The sequence below is a fragment of the Hyperolius riggenbachi genome, chromosome 4 (genome assembly GCF_040937935.1).
Source record: "Hyperolius riggenbachi isolate aHypRig1 chromosome 4, aHypRig1.pri, whole genome shotgun sequence".
Classification (NCBI taxonomy): Eukaryota; Metazoa; Chordata; class Amphibia; order Anura; family Hyperoliidae; genus Hyperolius; species Hyperolius riggenbachi.
The window spans coordinates 334,259,581-334,277,470 of NC_090649.1; the positions used below are offsets into that span (position 1 = coordinate 334,259,581).

Here is a 17,890-nt window from a genome sequence, read left to right on the forward strand (position 1 = left end):
TTGCCGCTCGATTGCTGATATAGAGGTGAATGGAAAAAGATAAGAAAAACGAGTGTAAGATACGAGAATCGTGTGGAGAATTGATCGTCAAAAATCGATCGAGCGGAGAATAGAGCGAAAAAAATGACCCGTGTATTCCCAGCATAAGGGCAGTGAAGTGATACAAAGGGTCAATAGTTCATAGATTCTAGTTCTATCATACTTCGAAGACATTGAGCAGAGACTATGAACTATTAAAAACTTACAGAGAACCCGAGGTGGGATTTAATTATGTTAGCGGGGCACAGAGGCTGGTTGTGCACACTAACACCAGCCTCCGTTGCCCCATGGTGTGCCTCCAGGACCCCTCTGCGCACCGCTATATCCCCCGCAGTGCTAGCGACACGCAGCGTGTTGCCAGCACAATGTTTACCTATGCGCTGTGTTAGCGCCGCTCCCACGCCTCCTCCAATCAGCGGGAGGGAAGGGACGCGGGCGGGTAGCACCGATACAGAGGAGGCGGGGGAGCGGCGCACCTGGAGGCACACCATGGGGCAACGAAAGCTGGTGTTAGTGTGCACAACCAGCCTCTGTGCCCCACTAACATAATTAAATCCCACCTCGGGTTCTCTTTAAAAGAAGATTTAAACATAAAATAAAACTGTGATATCTTAAGAAGTTATTTTTAGGAGTGGGAGGATAGATACAATTGTTTATTTAATCAGTTTATTTTCACCTTGGTATTCCTTTATATACAGTAATGTTCCTTTAAGTTTCACTAGTCCAAAAAACACCTTTGAATCAGTGCCGCTGCGGGTTGCTCCCAACCTTCCAAATTCAACATTAATTGCTTCTCTAGGTTGCTAGACGTTAAATTCATGTCCAGAAATGAAAGCCACTTCTGCCAGTTCCAGTATGTGCACACATATGCGCCCAGCTCAAAGTAAATAATGGATGCTATAGCAAATATCATTCAGTAAATGTTAGAAAAGAAATTTAAAGTTACAAAAAGGAGGTAAAAGGAGTCACCCATACCATGCTTTAAGATGCGTTTATACGTTTAGTGTCTGCTGCCCATAAGCAATCAGATGTGGTTCCTAGGGTGACAGTTCAAAACACCAATGCTGTATAGATGCACTTGATTGCCATTGCTTAGCACTGATCAATACAGATGTTCATGGTGGGGATAGTGATCCACTGCATACCCAACAAGTGATCAAATAAAAAAGGTATATGCAGCATCATTTTAAACAGGTAAAGTCAGAGAATATATTTAACATAGCTTAAACAGTAACTGTCAGGCATAAAATCTAAAATCAATTCTCTATTTTTATCTGATAAGTAAAAATGTGGTTTACCAGGCAATCCAAAAGTTCAAAAACAAGCTTACTTTTCTTTTCCAATAGAACATCATTCCTCAGGTACCCTGGCTCTTATTTGGTACATCTGCCAGACAAAGGAAGTTGCAGTGCATGCTGGGTTTTCAGAACTACTGAGCAGTTTGCCGCGTCCCGTGTGGCGATGATTGATAGCGGCGCCGCGCGCAGCCGCAGTAACTTAATACCGGGCGGCGAGACCGGGACAGCGGCAGGGAGCAGAGCGGTCAGCGTCAGACAATCTGCTGCAAGGGGCTGGAGAAAGCCTCAGGTGAGTAAAGCTCATTTTAGGTAATTTCCCTGATAACTCCTTTAAGGGTCAAAATTGTCAGTAACCTAAACTTGTTATCTTAAATGAAATGTGAGATGGGGCTAAAACAATAAAATATAAATACCTGGGGCTTCCTCCAGTCCCCTCCAGGCTGATCGCTCCGACGCCCCCTCTGACTTCCCGCTCATCCGCAATTGGCCCCGGAAAGCCCTCTGCGTTCATGTTGCCGGGAGTGTCCTGCAAAGGCGCAGAACGCTCCTGGTGACAGGAGCAAGAAGGGGGAGTGTGCCTGGCCGGACTTCACCTGTGCTGACTGGCGGACTTTCTGGGGCCAGTTGCAGGCAGACGAAGAGGCGACGGAGGATGACGACGGAGCAATCAGGCCAGAGAAGGCTTTCGGTCTGATTCAAACACTACTGCAGACAAATCCACCAGCAGGATAGCCAGGCAACTGGTACTGCTTAAAAGGAAATAAATATGGCTGCCTCCATATACAGTACCTCTCACTACAGTTGTCCTTTACACTTCAGACTCACTTTTAGGTGAGTACACACCTAACAACTGATGTGGCTTCTTGGGGATCGGGACCCTAACCCCTTGGGCGATATCACTGGACCGGCCTGTACAGACATTAGTCTGACAGTGTCAGCTGTGCAGCTGACAAAGCATTCTGTTGCTATGCAGGAAGGACAATGTTGCAGTGATGCCGCGCGGCATCTTCAAAGAAGTTGGCTACATTTTGGCCAAGTTGATCTACTAGGCCGATCGCTTGCTGAGCAGCCTTCACTGGTTGGGGGCCTCTCTGCACACGCCTATCCGCTGAGGGGGTCATTATCGGCCGTCTCAGGTGTGTGTACGAGGCTTAACCACTTAAGGACCAGGCTCTGCTGCGGTGATCTGTGCTGAGCGGGCTCTCCAGCCCACTGCACAGATCGTGATTGTGCCAGGGCGATCAGACTTCTCCCCCCCCCCCCCTTTTTTCCCCACCAGTGGGAAGTCCTGCTGGGGGGGTCTGATCGCCGCCGGCTTGCTGGGTGTAGCGGGGGGGGGGGGGGGGGGCTCCTCCGCGATTTCCACCCTCCATCCCCTTCCCTCCCTCTACCTTTGCCTGTGGGCTGCGCAGGACGGATATCCGTCCTGCGCTGCTTAGGATAGGCTTCAGCCTATCAGATGCCGGCGATCCCCGGCCAATCAGAGGCCGGGGATCGCCGATCTCTTTTACAGCGCTGCTGCGCAGCAGCGCCGTATGATGTAAACAGTGGGGATTTCTTCGGCGGCTCGCAGACTGTTCACGGAGACACCCTCCGTGAACGGCTCGCAGACTGTTCACGGAGACACCCTCCGTGAACTGGCATGAAATGGCTGTTTCCATGCTATACCACTAACGACCTGCCGACGCCTATCGGCGTTAGGCGGTCGTTAAGTGGTTAAGGAAGATGTGCATGTGTGTCTTTAGGCTAGGTTCACAGTGCTTCGTTTCATAACTCACATTATAAACACAACCCCCTTGAGTACCTGCAGCTTTTCTTCACTGACAAGGTCATTGAAAAAATAGTGGAGGAGACGAACCACTATGCCGCCCAACAACTGGCTGCTCCACAAGGGCCATTTTCCAGGAGCATAACATCGAAGCCAGTCACCAAACAGGACATTTAATTCTGTTTGGGCCTAATTATTCTGCAGGGAGTGGTGTGGAAGTCCCTGCAGAAATAGTATTGGACAACCAATAAAAGTATTGCAACCCCTTTTTTTGGAACATTTATGTCCGAATATCGATTCAGTTTGATCATGAAGTTTTTGCACTTCGCCAACAACACCTTCGAGGAATCCACCCACCCTGCGACAAAACAGTGCATTGTGAAAAAGATTTCAGATAAAAACACGTTAAAGGGGCACTATGGCGAAAAATTGTAAAATTTAAAATATGTGCAAACAAACAAGAAGTACATTTTTCCAGAGTAAAATGAACCATAAATTACCTTTCTCCTATGTTGCTGTCACTTACTGTAGGTAGAGATGGCCCGAACGGTTCACATGCATCGAAACGCGAACTTTATGCGAGTTCACAACCCACCCCCTAGACTACATCATTGGGCTAAACTTTGACCCTCTAAATCACAGTCAGCAGACACATGGCAGCCAATCAGGCTGCACTCCCTCCTGGAGCCCCCCCTTCACTGCAACTGTGTGACTGCACATTGTATTAGTCAAGTCAGTGCATACCTTTCACTTCATCCCCCCCAATATGGACAAAACAGGCAGAGGCAGGCTACCCGCCAGGTCAGTTTGAGGTCGTGCTGTCGTGATTTCGTGCGGCCCCCGACCAAAGTACAGTGTTCAGAAGAAGGCACGTGCCATCAACCCCCAATATTGTCAGGACGTAGTTGAATATTTAACACAAAACACCTCATCTTCCTCAGCTTCTGCACGGAAGCGTGACATATTTTCCTCCTCCTGCTTTGATTCTGGCACCCCACTTAACACTCAGTCAGCAGCCATCACCAAAGTGCCATCATCCCAGGGCTCAGCGGTGTGGACATTTTTGTGTGTGTCTGCCTAGGATGAGAGCGATGCCATCTGTATTTTCTGCCACTGAAAATTGAGCCGTGGAAAGACCAAGACCCACGTAGGGACAACTACCTTACGAAGGCACATGATGAAAAAGCACAAACTGCAATGGGATGACCACCTGAGTAAAAGCATCACACAAAAGCAAAGCCACACCCAAACTGTACCGGGTTGTTGAAAGGCAAGTGGTGTCATCTCTGGCACACAGCGTTGGGTCAAGGGTCCATCTGACCACGGATGCCTGGTCTGCAAAGCACAGTCAGGCCTGCCCAAAGACTAAGTTAGTCCCCACACACAGCATCTCTGCCTGCACACCGCTTGACTGCCCTCTCCGCCACCACCAACAGGGTCCAGGACTCCATGTGGATTCCTGAATTTTTAAGGCCGCTGCTAGCAGCGGCCGCTATAATAATTTTTCTGGTGCGTGTACATGCCTGCCTAATTTTTCTGGCTGCACTGCGGCTTCAACAACAAAACAAAAAGGCATGTACATGTGTCAATTCCCCTTCGTGATCGTTACCTTGCCGCTGTGAAGGGGCTTGCGTATCACAATGAAGCAATGACTAGCTATATGAGTGTGTTGAGGGGCACACCTGACCCAAGATAATAAGGTCATTGCTTCAATGTGGACAGACCACATTCGATCAGCTGGACACTCAGTCACTGTTCTGTCATTGAGCTACCTCAGCCCGACCATATGGGCTTGAAAACCGCCATCGCCTGCATTCTCGCCATGGTGCGCACCAGTCCAGCACGGTCATCACTACACAAACAACTGTTTGCGGTGCGTTACACAGCAAGTTTGGTCTGTCAGTGTGAAGCAGTACACTAATTACACTACCTGATTGATGTACACAGGCAAGATGTTTTTAAAGCACTTTATGCCTCAAATTTAGCAATGCAATGTGATTTCTGCCCTTAAAACCCTGCTGTGTGTCAAATCCGTATTTTTTTCCTGGAGTTTTGGCATGTATCCCACTCCGCCATATACCCCTCCAGGTGTTAGACCCCTTGAAACATCTTTTCCATCACTTTTGTGGCCAGAATTAGTGTTTGTAGTTTTGAAAAAGTTTGCGTGCCCATTGAAGTCTATTGCAGTCCCCGCGAACGCAAACTTTTGCGGAAGTTCGGGTTCGATGTTCGTATGTTTGCACATATTTTAATTTTTTTTTTGCCATAGTGCCCCTTTAAAGCGGTTTAACACCCAGCATTACAACTTTGCTTTAAAAGATTGCTTACAGCTTACAAACTATTATGCCAGATTTTTTTTTAAGCAGAAATTCACTGAATGGGTTAAACATGACAGTTTAGTGTTGGATTTAACTAGGAATCCGCATCCGTTCTTATCTGTAGTTACAAAATGTATCTTTATTTGGAATACAAATAGACCTTTGAAAAGCCTGCCGGGGAAGCCCTCTTTGTTCTCTCAGAGCAGTGTTTGTTTGTTACATTGTAGATAGATACATTTGTAACTAAACAAGCAAGCACCAGGAGCATTTCTAGCTAAATGCAGCACTAAAATGTCATGTTTAATCCATTCAGTGAATTTCTGCTGGAAAAAAAATCTGGCATAATAGTTTATAAGCTGTAAGCAATCTTTTAAAGCAAAGTTGAAATGCTGGGTGTTAGACCACTTTAAGTGTAAACTGCCTTGGGAAAACATGAGCATTACTTTGAAAATCAGTTGTCATTTTATAAAGAATTGTGGATATTTTAATCACTCCAAATCATTGTTATCTCAAATAGGGCAACATACGGAAGTCCTTATTAAGTTCTTCTGGCCACATAGTGAATCGATCCAGTATATTATGTTTGAGGTGGGTAGGAGGCGCCCGATCCAGGTAGCTTCACGGTATACAGTAGTACTATATCTAGATACAAACTGGTAACTAATCCAATCACTATAAAAGTATGGGATAATAAAATTGTCCTACCTCATAGGTGTTTGGTAGAATATAAAAGCACGTAGAAGTTTACGATTTAGCATACTTTTTTTATTTTTACTGGTGCACTTCAACAACGCGTTTCTCGGCTCACAGCCGCTTCCTCAGGTCAATACAAGTGCCTGTAGAAGATGTAAATCGAATATCCGGGCGCCAATGGTGCGTGGTATTTGCGGCGGGGTGTTTATAGAGTCTTACTCTCTGGGTGGATGGGCGCACACCAGTACGCCCATCCACCCAGAGAGTAAGACTCTATAAACACCCCTCTATAAATAGAAGACATACCAGAGAACCCCTTTAAGGACAGAATCTCTGTTTTAAAGGGGCACTATGGCGAAAAATGTTAAAATTTAAAATATGTGCAAACATAGACAAATACGAAGTACGTTTTTTCCAGAGTAAAATGAGCCATAAATTACTTTTCTCCTATGTTGCTGTAACTTACAGCAGTTAGTAGAAATGTGACAGAAGTGACAGGTTTTGGACTAGTCCATCTCTTCATAGGGGATTCTCAGCAAGGCTTTTATTCTTTATAAAGATGTTCTCTAAAAAAGATTTAAACAATAATGCGGGCCAGCTTCCCTGCTCGCTACACAGGTTTTTTGGCAGTTGGACAGAGCAACTGCCAATCACTAAGTGCTTTTGAAAAGAAATAAATCCACAAGAATCCCCTATGAAGAGATAGACTAGTCCAAAACCTGTCGCTTCTGTCAGATTTCTACTACTTACTGTAAGTGACAGCAACATAGGAGAAAAGTAATTTTTGGCTCATTTTACTCTGGGGAAAAAAAAAAAAACGTATTTGTCTATGTTTGCACATATTTAAAATTTTACATTTTTTTGCCATAGTGCCCCTTTAAGGATTGCTTGAGGTAAATGGTTTAGTGAAAACTAAATGAGGTATCACCATGGTGATAACAGTAAAAACAGCTCAGAATCATCATTAAAGAGAAACTGAACTGTAAATAAAAAGTCAAAATAATCATACACAGGTCATGCTTACCGCCTGTGTAGTCTACTCCTCAATCTCTTTCTCCTCTCATGCGTCCCATTTGTCCACTGTGATCAATGGAATTCTCCGTCTCCCATTTTAAAAATAGCATTACCCCATAACCGCTTCCTGGTCAGCACACTGTTAAACTGTAATATCACCCACTGGAGCCATAGGGAAGCATGGACACTACCTTGCACATTCCGTTGTAACTGACAGCTGCTGACATATAACTGACAGCAACTGGTATATTTTAGTTCTGACAAAATATTGTCAGAACTGGATGGGATCACTGTAAGAACAAAATGGTGAGCTTCTGAGAGGAACTGATGGTGAGGTTAGTATGTAATATTCATTTGCAGCTACGTCATGAGTTTATTTTAAATAATTTTACTCACTCCAGGTTCCCTTTAAAGACTGGAGATAAGCTTAGTGAACTATGGTCTCTTGTTGACAGGAAGACAAGCTAGGTACATCCAAGGTAATTCTGATGATCAGATTTTTATGAAAATACAAATGCTGCAACAAAAATTAGCTAAGCTCAGACTTTGGCACCCAACTTCTGTGTATGGGAGGAAAAGAAACATAAGAAACTCTACATTCATTAGTTTCAAACCCTCCTCCCTTCCCTCTACACGCTGCATTTAATAAGCAGCGCATATAGAAAGTTGTCTGCACTTGCAACAGCATGTTTGCAAACCTGCGGGAACCTAAACTGTGCAAAAGGAACACTTGCCTTGTAGATTCTAGAAAGATACCTTATATTGTATGATTCAACGGTGTCAATTTAATAACAGAAAAACAAAGCACCACAGAATAGGTTGGCGCTTTATAAATTAATAATAATAATAATAATAATAATAATAATAATGATAACAAATGTTAAATATGAGACATTTAAAAATAGGTGAAGTAAAGCATACCTTAGAACCATTGGATGCATCTGACCGATAGTCTGTTGTCTCAATAACATTGGGCCCTGAAAAACAGGAAACGGTAAAACATCAATAGTTCTACTAAACTAACTTTAATGCATGTATGTATGTATGTATAATCATGGATTACTATACTACATATACAGCTGTACTTTGCATTGAAACGGACAATAAAAGGTGGAGATTTGCAGTTTCTCATACTTTTAGCAACAAATCAACATTTAAATACAGTTTAGTAACCAAGTTGCCAATATTGCTAGCGATTCTTGACTGAACCACTAGTGACAGACTCACAGACAAATGGCGTGTAATATTTGTTAAAGTGACCCTGTAACAAAAATTACAATGTTGGGAATCTAGGTGAATTGGAAGATGTAGATATGCATCCTTGAGATCGAGTGATGCGAGAAAACAGTCTTTTTCCAGAAGTCCGATGACAGTTTGGATGTTGTCCATCCGGAACTTTCTGTACATTACTGACTTGTTTAATCTTTTTAGATTTAGAATAAATCTGTATTCGCCCTGAGGCTTCTTTACAAGAAACACTGGGGAGTAATGTCCTTTGAACATTTGACATCTTGGAACTTGTCTGATGACTCTTTTCTAGGAGAAATGCAACCTGCTGTTGTAATGCTGCTAACTGCTGAGGATCTCTTGGGGTTGGAGTTACAAAGACCACACTTACCTTCGGTAAGGTCTTTTCCAGTAGTCCAGGGGACAGCACCCCTCCTCTGAGACTTGTCTCCCCTCCCAATTCTGGACAGGAAGCTATTAAACAAACAAATTTGCATAATGGACAGCAGTACATGTATAAATACAAGCCACTTACAATGATCCTCAGTAATAACAAAGATGACCCGGACTCACCATACGATGCTTGCAAAATTTCTTCTTAATAGTTTCCCACATAGGGTGGGAAGTAGGGGTGCTGTCCCCTGGACTACTGGAAAAGACCTTACCGAAGGTAAGTGTGGTCTTTCCCAGAGCGTCCCTGGGACAGCACCCCTCCTCTGAGACGATAAACAAGATTCTCATTAGGGTGGGACTACTGCCTGTAGAACTTTTCTACCAAAGGCTAGATCACCACTTGATAATAAATTTAGTCTGTAATGTTTTACAAATGTGTTCTGGCTGGACCAGGCAGCCGCTCTACAAATCTGCTCGATGGAAGCTCCAGCCCTCTCTGCCCATGAGGTTGCGACACTTCTTGTAGTAGAATGAGCTTTGACAGATGTTGGAAGGACCTTACCCTGTGATTGATATGCCATTAGAATAGCCTGTCTTATCCATCTAGCAATAGTTGGCTTTGATGCACGGAGCCCCCTATTCTTTCCAGCAAACAGGATGAACAAAGCATCTGTCTTCCTCCATGATTTAGACCTCTCCAAGTACTGAAGTAGACACCTTCTGACATCCAGACAATGAAGCTGTTTCTCTTTTTCATTAGACTGTTTCTCACAAAATGAAGGAAGAAATATCTCCTGAGTTCTGTGAAAAGTTGAAACTACTTTTGGAAGAAAGGCAATATCTGGCCTCAAAGTAACCTTGTCTTCTGAAATAATACAGTAGGGAGGCTTAATTGACAAAGCCTGTAACTCTCCTACCCTTCTTGCCGAAGTAATCGCAAGAAGAAATGCCATCTTCAAGGATAACAATTTTTCCGAAACTTGGTCAATTGGTTCAAAGGGAGGACCACACATAGCCTGTAGGACTATGTTTAAATCCCAAGACGGGGTTCTCGGAACCAACACTGGACGTAACCTCCTAATTGCCTGAAAAAAACGAAGAATGAACTCCTCCTGGGCTAGTCTTCTTTGTAGGAAAACACTGATTGCCGCTGTCTGAACTTTTAATGTACTAATACTCAGTCCTTTTTCAAACCCTGCCTGCAGGAATTCTAAAACTGATGTCGATGAATGAACATTCATAGATCTCTCCAAACACCAGCTATTATAGACTCGCCAGGCCTTCTGATAAATTACTCTTGTCACTTTCTTTCGACTTTGAATCAAGGTTTCCGAAAGACCATCTGAAAACCCCTTAGACTTCAAAATGTTCCACTCAGGTTCCATGCAGAGAGACGCATCTGCTGAAGATTTGGATGAAAAACTGGCCCCTGCTGCAATAGATCCGGACGTTGAGGTAAAAGCAACGGAGGACTGATCGATAACCTCTGTAATAGACTGAACCACGGTCTTTTCGGCCAAAATGGAACTATCAGAATTAATCGAGCCCTGTCTCGACAAATCTTGCTGAGAACCTTCGGGATCTGGGATAGAGGGGGAAAAGCATACATTAGTCTGATGCTCCAATCTATCGAAAAGGCATCTATCGCCCATGGCCTGTCCTGGGGCCATAGGGAACAAAAGAGTTGACACCTTGCGTTGCTCCTCCTTGCAAATAGATCCACTTCTGGATGTGCCCATGTCATGCAGATCTCCTGGAAAACCTCCGAGTTCAGGGTCCACTCGTCCTGCTTTAGAGCCGATCTGCTTAGGTAATCCGCAAGATAATTGTTTATACCCCTCAGATGCACTGCTCTGATGGATTTTAGATTTTTCTCCGCCCACAATAGGATTTTTGAGGTCTGAGACCATAAAAGATGACTTTTCGTTCCTCCTTGCCTGTTGATGTACGCCACTACACTGGCGTTGTCTGAACGTACTAGAACATGACAGTGGCTGATGTAATTGCAAAAGTGAAGTAGGCCCATCCATACTGCCTGTAACTCTCTGCTGTTTGACGATCTTCCTTTCATCAAAGTGGACCACTGACCCTGTGCTGGTAGTGAGTCTATATGAGCCCCCCATCCCCAGGAGCTGGCGTCTGTTGTCATGATTTTTTCGACTGGAAAAAACCACGGTCGACCTTCGGACAGACGAACTGGATTCTGCCACCAGCTGAGAGCTGCCTTTACTCTGAAAGGAATTAGCAATCTTCTTTCTAAGGACGTCACCTTTCTGTTCCAATTCTTTAGGATCCAATTTTGCAGTATTCTTGAATGGAGTTGTCCCCACTGGACTGCAGGGAAGGAGGAGGTTAGAAGGCCTAGAACCGACATAGCCCTTCTTAGCGTAATGGCACCTGTGGTCTGAAAAGAAAGAACAGTATTAAGAATAGCAGTTATCTTTCTCTGAGGCAAAAACACTTTCTCATCACAAGTAGAAATAACAAAACCTAAATATTCCATAGTCTGTTTAGGTTGAATAGATGATTTAGACCAGTTAATAAGTCATCCTAGAGATTGGAGCAATTCCAGAGCTGAATTAATCTGGATTTTCAAGGAATTTACTGAGTCACCCCAAAACAAAAGATCATCCAGGTAGGCCAAAACATTAATAGATCTTTTCCTCAAAACAGCTAAGACCTCGGACATGACCTTTGTGAACAACCAAGGAGCCGAGGCTAATCCAAAAGGTAAAGCGTTAAACTGGAAGTGCCTTACCTCTTCCTGAATGCTGATGGCAAACCTTAGGAACTGCTGAGACTGTAGCTCTATCGGGATGTGTAGATAGGCGTCCTTGAGATCCAATGATGCCAGGAAGCAATCCTTCTGTAACAGACTTATAACAGAGGTGATATTGTCCATCCTGAATCTTCGATATTTTACGGCCTTGTTCAACCCTTTCAGATTGAGGATGAAGCGGAACTCCCCCTGAGGCTTTTTTACAAGAAAAACCGGTGAATAATATCCCTGACCCCTCTGGCATGATGGGACCTCTCTGATAACTCTTTTTTGTAGTAACATAGTCACTTCGTTTTGTAATGCCATTGTTTGAATCTCTGTCTTTGGCCTTTGATTTACCCAGAACCTTCGAGGGGGGGGGATACTGAAATTCTATGGCATACCCTTCTAACACAATTTTCTGTAACCAGAGATTTTGAGGAAGAAGGAGCCACTGCTCGTAAAAATGGGCCAGTCTTCCCCCCACCGGGATCCTGACGTCATTGTTTATTTTGCTGGGAGGTATGGGCAAAATTTGATTTGGCTTTCTGAGGCCTACTTGGACCCCATCTCTTTCTCGATGAAGTCTTGGGGTCTTGTTCAGGTTTAGAGGAACGAAAGGAGCGTTTGGGTGGAAAGGTCCTCCTTTTAACAGGAAAATTCTTTTTAGCATCAGCAGTTCTTTCCAAAGTCTGCTCTAACTTAGAGCCAAAAAGAAATTCCCCCTCACAAGGTAGACTACATAATTTAGAGCGGGAAGAGTTATCTCCCTGCCACGTCTTTACCCATATACCACGTCTAGCAGAATTTACTAAAGCAGTGGTCCTGGCTGTCAACTTCACCGTATCATCTGCTGCATCAGTGAGATAATTGGTGGAATTGAATAGTTTTGGAAAGTCCTTTAATATCTCCTCCCTAGGAACACCAGAAGCAATCTTGTCCTGTGTTTCCATCAACCAGTATTTCAGGGACCTACCCACTGCTGTTGAAGCTACTGCAGGTTTAAAAGTTAGTGATGAGGACTCCCATGCTCTTCTGAGGAGATTATCCGCTTTTTTGTCAATTGGATCCTTTAAGTTTCCAAAATTTTCGAACTGCAAATCTGTTTTCTTTGACACCCTGGAAAAAGATGGGTCAAGCTTGGGAGATGTACCCCAGAATTTCTGGTCCTCCGCACAAAACGGGTATCTACGATTTAAAGACCGAGGCCAAAAGGCTCTCTTTTCAGGTTCATCCCACTCCTTCTTAATCATATTTTTTAGAGAAGAATGAACTGGGATAAAACTGGACTGGGGATCTGACAAACCTTCGTACATCTGATCCAAGGGTGTCAAAGTCCTCTGTTCAACTGTAATACCCATAGCCGTATGCATATCAGATAACAGATTCTTCATTAGGTCCGGAGAAAAAGCAAATTTCTGCCCTTTGTCTGGTCTATCAGATGTATCCTCAGCGGAAATCTCTTCAAAGGAAGATATTTCACCCTCCTCCCCAGAATTTTCTGACTCCTCTGAATCCTCTCCCCTCTTTCTCTTAGGAACAGATAGGGAAGGTATAGGGACAGTGACATCAGGAATAGCCGAAGTGCCCTCCATAGGGGAAGTGCCCTCCAAAGGGGGAATGTCTTCCATAGGATCTGCTACAGCTGATGAGGATGATGCTATAGCAGAATCCTTAATTTCTTTTATGGCTGAAGACATCTCCGAGCGCATCCATCCCATTAAGTCTTTGAAAACTACTGGGGATTCATCCTTGACAATTTTATCTGTACAATACTGACATAATTTCTTAGATGAAGGAGCAGATGAGGATATGCGATTATTGCAGATAGCACATCGTTTTTCTTTGGAGGATGATGAGTGTTTACTCAGAGTGGACTGAGATGATTTATCCTTTTCCTTATCTTTGTCAGCTTTTGGAAGTTTAGGCTGAAATATATAGATAAGAAAAAAAAACTATCAGTCCCCTCAGTGTAACTTAAACAGCATATTCCGCAGAAAAAACACAAACAATGTCTCACCAGAGAGGGTTCAGAGCCAGTCCCTGCAGATTGCAGTGAGGAAAGGCCTGCGGCGTCCTCCATGATCCACCAAACAGCATTGAGTCATGGACAAACAACAGATCTTTTTTAAATCTTACCCTCCTCCTCCTTAATTGTCAGCAGCTGCCTCTGTGTCCAGCAGCCAATCGCCGTAATGATCACCGCTGCGGGCCTGCAATCAGGCCTGATCATGTGACCAGTCATGTGGGACGCCTGCACATGACGTCATCGCGCTTCCGCCGGAACTTCCGGTTAGCGCTCTGCCGTCCATAAAACTTCCGCACTCCAAGGAGAAGCCTCCACCACGCTGGGCGCATAGCACACTGAGTCCCCTGCTCAGCAAGTCATTGCCTGCCCCACACGCTGCACCTGCCACCTGACATGGGAGCACAGAGACCCCTCCATCCGCTCCTGTCCGGGACAGGAAAAACAACTGAGGATCATTGTAAGTGGCTTGTATTTATACATGTACTGCTGTCCATTATGCAAATTTGTTTGTTTAATAGCTTCCTGTCCAGAATTGGGAGGGGAGACAAGTCTCAGAGGAGGGGTGCTGTCCCAGGGACGCTCTGGGAAATAATTGTTTTGTGGGAACTTCCCTGAATTCGATTCTGTAACCCTCTAGTATGATCTTTAGAAGCCAACTGTTTTGGAACTCCCCCTGCCAAACCTCGAAAAAGTGGGACAACCTGCCTCCCACTGGAATCCTGGCATCATTGCTTAGAAAATGGATTTGCCGGGGAAGACTGGAAATTTGACTTCGTTCTTTGCTGTCTATATGGAGCCCACCTTTTCTTTTGGGCACCCTTCTGCTCGGTATCGGGCGTACTGGACTCACGAAAGGGCCGTTTTAATCTAAAGGTTCTTTTCTTGTTGGAAAGTTCTTATCAGATGAACGTTCCAAAGTTTCAGAAAGTTTAGAACCAAAAAGCAGCTCTCCTTTACATGGAATGCCGCAGAGTTTGGACTTGGAAGACGTGTCCCCCTGCCAGGTTTTAACCCGTATACCCCTCCTAGCCATGTTAACCAGGTCCGTAGTTCTTGCTATTAAATGCACTGAATCATCCGCAGCATCTGACATTTAAGGTATGAAACAGTTTGGGAAAGGAGTTCAGTATTTCTTCCCTGGGTACTCCTGACGCGATCTGATTCTGAACTTCTGATAGCCAGCGTTTCAGAGACCTTGCCACTGCCGTGGAAGCGACTGCTGGTTTGAAATTTAGAGAGAAGGATTCCCAAGCCCTTCTCAAGATATTGTCCATTTTTTGTCTATTGGATCTTTAAGATTCCCGAAGTCCTCAAATTCCAGTTCTGACTTCCTGGAAACCTTAGAGATTGCTGGATCCAGCTTAGGTGACACACCCCAAGTCTTTTGGTCCTCAGCCTTAAAAGGGCATCTCTTGGATAAGGATCGGGGCCAAAAGGCTCTTTTCTCAGGGAAGTCCCATTCCTTTTTAATCTTCCCTTTTAAACTATCATGAACAGGAATAAATGCAGATTCTGTATCAGCCAAACTCTCATACATTTGGTCAAGGGGAGTTAAAGTCTTATGCTCTATTCTAATTCCCATTACAGAATGCATGGCCTGTAGCAGTTCCTTTATAAAATCAGTAGAAAAAGCAAATCTCTGATTTTTCTTCCTTAGTATCGGTCTCAGAAGGAGAAATTTCTTCCAAAGATGAAATTTCTACTTCACCTTCAGATAAATCAGATTCACCAGAATCATCATCAGTCCTTTTCCGTTTTGAAACTACAGGCTGATCACAAGGAACAACAGTCACCACATCCACAGTATTTAGACCTGAAGGTCCTGCGTCCCCTTCAGCTGAAGATAACACAGGAGTAGTAGAAACAGCAGAATCTCTGATAGCTTTAATAGCAGAGGACATTTCAGATTGCATCTTGTCCATAAGATCCTTCAATATTACAGGAGATTCATCTCTCACAAACTTCTCAGTACATGTATTACACAATAGTTTTGTGGAGGATGAAGAAATCCGAGAAAGAAAGATAGCACATCTCCTATGCTCAGACTTCTGAGGAGATTTAGTGCTAGACTTGTCCGATTTCACAGCTTTGTCCGTTTTATCAGAACGTTTAGTAGGCTTAGGCTGTAAAAGAACGAAAAAACTGCCATAAGCCTCATCACTCCACAATGCCAGATAGGTAATTATCACACCAAGATGAAAAACATACCGCAGAAGGATTCTGTCTCCACATTGTCTTGGGAGGAAAGACCTGCAGCAGCCTCTATGGTTAGGGATGCAACTGAGACTGACCATGTGGCGAATATATAAATACCTGAAGTGCACTCCCCTTAATGCCACACCCCCTTTCCTCCCCTGCAGCCACTGCCCGCATATGCAAAAAACATATTTGACTCACCCTCCGGGCACGATTAGGGCAAAAGGAGAGAGGATGAGTCTATAGGCGCCGCACGCTGCTGGAATGGACGCCGACCATACTTCCTGCATGGTGACATCATCTGACCCGGTCACCTGACCGGAAGGGGCGGGCAGGGTTACACTTTCGTCTATAAAAACCTGGGGAGGAAACCTTTGCTGGCTGCACAGCCTCACGCTGATCCCCTCTGGCCGGCGTGTGAACGAGGCTGCGCACACCGCAGCTCCTGCAATTCTGCATGGTTGGCTAGTCTCTCCCTCTTCATCCTAGCGTCCCGCTGGACAGGAAACAACGGAAGAGGTATGAATGTACTGATGTTATATACCCTGCCTGCCTACTGATTATGCTAATCTTTTTAACTAGCTTCCTGTCCAGTTAAATTTGGAGGGAGACAAGTCTCAGGGTTGCTGCCCTGAGGGCGTCCTGGGAAAATTATTTTAAATAAACGTGAGGTAACTTTAAATGGACATTACATAGTTACCTTGCCATCAGTTCCTATCAGAAGATCACCATTTTCTCCTGAAAATGATCCCTTTCCAGTTATGACAACATTTTGTCAGAACTAAAATATATATATGTTGCTGTCAGTTATATATCAGTTGCTGTCAGTTATAGCTGAGAGGACAACTGATGTGCCAGGTAATGTCCATGTTTCCCTATGGCTCAAGTGGGCGATGTAACAGTTTAACAGTGCGCTGACCAGAAAGCTATTATGGGGCAATGGCCATTTTCAAAATGGAGGACGGAGAATTCCCTTGATCACAGTGGACAAACAGGACTTGGGAGAGGAGAAAGATTGAGGATTAGACTACACGGGAGGCAAGTATGATTTGTGTATGGTTATTTTTACTTAATTTTCAGTTCAGGTTTTCTTTAAAGAGATTCTGTATTAAAAAAAAAAAAATGCCCCTAGGGTACTCACCCTGGTAGGTGGAAGCCTTTGGATTCTTCCCCTGTCCTCCTCCGTCCCACGGTGGTCTCTGTCTGCCCCTCAGAAGGCACAGTCAACAATTTGTCAGGCTGTTCAATATTTACCTTCCCTGGCTCCAGCAGGTGGCGCTGTTGCGGCTCTCCGCTCGGAAATAGACGATCCCAGTTGGGTCCTCTACTGCGCTGTTCGGGGAGCTGTATCGCCGCCACCGTGGAACAGATGACGGGGAAGCCTCGAAAAGATCCAGAGACTTCCCTCTCAATAGGCGAGTACCCCCCAGGGGCGTTTCTTCTTAATACAGATTTTCTTTAATTTGTAGTCAACCACCCCAAATTTACCAAATCAAATGAAATTGATTTCATGAGCAAAGGAACTGTATACATTTGCATTAACCTGCATCAAAGCAGAATTAAATGCATCTCATTGACCATCCCTACTAGTAACACAAATACACATCAGGCTTTATTCTTACAACACATATCTATATAAAAGATTCCTGTGTACACATCAGATATACAGTCACAATCAGATATGTATAGCGGACTTTAAAAATATGGTGACTGCTTTATTAGAGCAGCACAAAAAAAAACTTTTTTTTTTAGTTGACGTTTAATTTTTGGGGACAAAGCACTGCTATCACTGAATATATGAGTTTTTATGGTGACTTTTATCTGATAAATAGAACACCATCATATTTTCTCTTTAAATTAGGCCGGTTTCAAAATGGCAATCAAAAACGTTCCGGTCAAAGGATCGTAGCTGGACGGATCGTAATGGATGCAAACGGATCCAATGTTAACCAATGGGTCCATTCACATTGGAACGTTCAAACAGATCCGTTCCACATGGACCACAAGTTTGATGCTGCAGCGATTTTTCCAGACAGCAGAATGAAAACGGAATGCTGAAACGCTCCATCGGGGGCAATGAGAAATGGATCCTTTAAAGGGACACTTAAGCCAGGAAAAAAAAAAATGAGTTTTACTCACCTGGGGCTTCTACCAGCC

At 44.2% G+C, this 17,890-nt stretch overlaps 2 protein-coding genes across 3 annotated transcripts in view; both read right to left on the reverse strand.

Annotated features, from left to right (window-relative positions):
* The window catches only part of TMEM181 (transmembrane protein 181), a 155,226-nt gene that overhangs the window by 94,830 nt on the left and 42,506 nt on the right, over positions 1-17,890 (reverse strand). For both annotated transcript variants that reach the window (XM_068231847.1, XM_068231848.1), the window contains exon 3: positions 8,052-8,107. In XM_068231847.1, the coding sequence (XP_068087948.1) occupies positions 8,052-8,107 (56 nt within the window). The remainder of the gene's footprint in view (positions 1-8,051; positions 8,108-17,890) is intronic.
* LOC137571067 (uncharacterized) lies at positions 8,404-11,773 on the reverse strand. Its single transcript, XM_068279753.1, has 3 exons — positions 11,509-11,773; positions 9,313-11,154; positions 8,404-8,831 (listed from the first exon to the last, which is right to left on the reverse strand). Exons 1-3 carry the CDS (start codon positions 11,771-11,773, stop codon positions 8,404-8,406), a joined length of 2,535 nt encoding a protein of 844 aa, XP_068135854.1.

Bases quoted from the DNA above. Each gene is read 5' to 3' on its own strand.
- LOC137571067 (XM_068279753.1), bottom strand. From the start codon at position 11,773: ATGCCAGAGGGGTCAGGGATATTATTCACCGGTTTTTCTTGTAAAAAA. The intron at 11,155-11,508 runs GTAAGGCACTTC...CTTTCTTTTCAG, and splicing joins CCATCAGCATTCAGGAAGAG to ACCACAGGTGCCATTACGCT. The intron at 8,832-9,312 runs GTAAGGTCCTTC...TTTGTTTAATAG, and splicing joins AATGGCATATCAATCACAGG to CTTCCTGTCCAGAATTGGGA.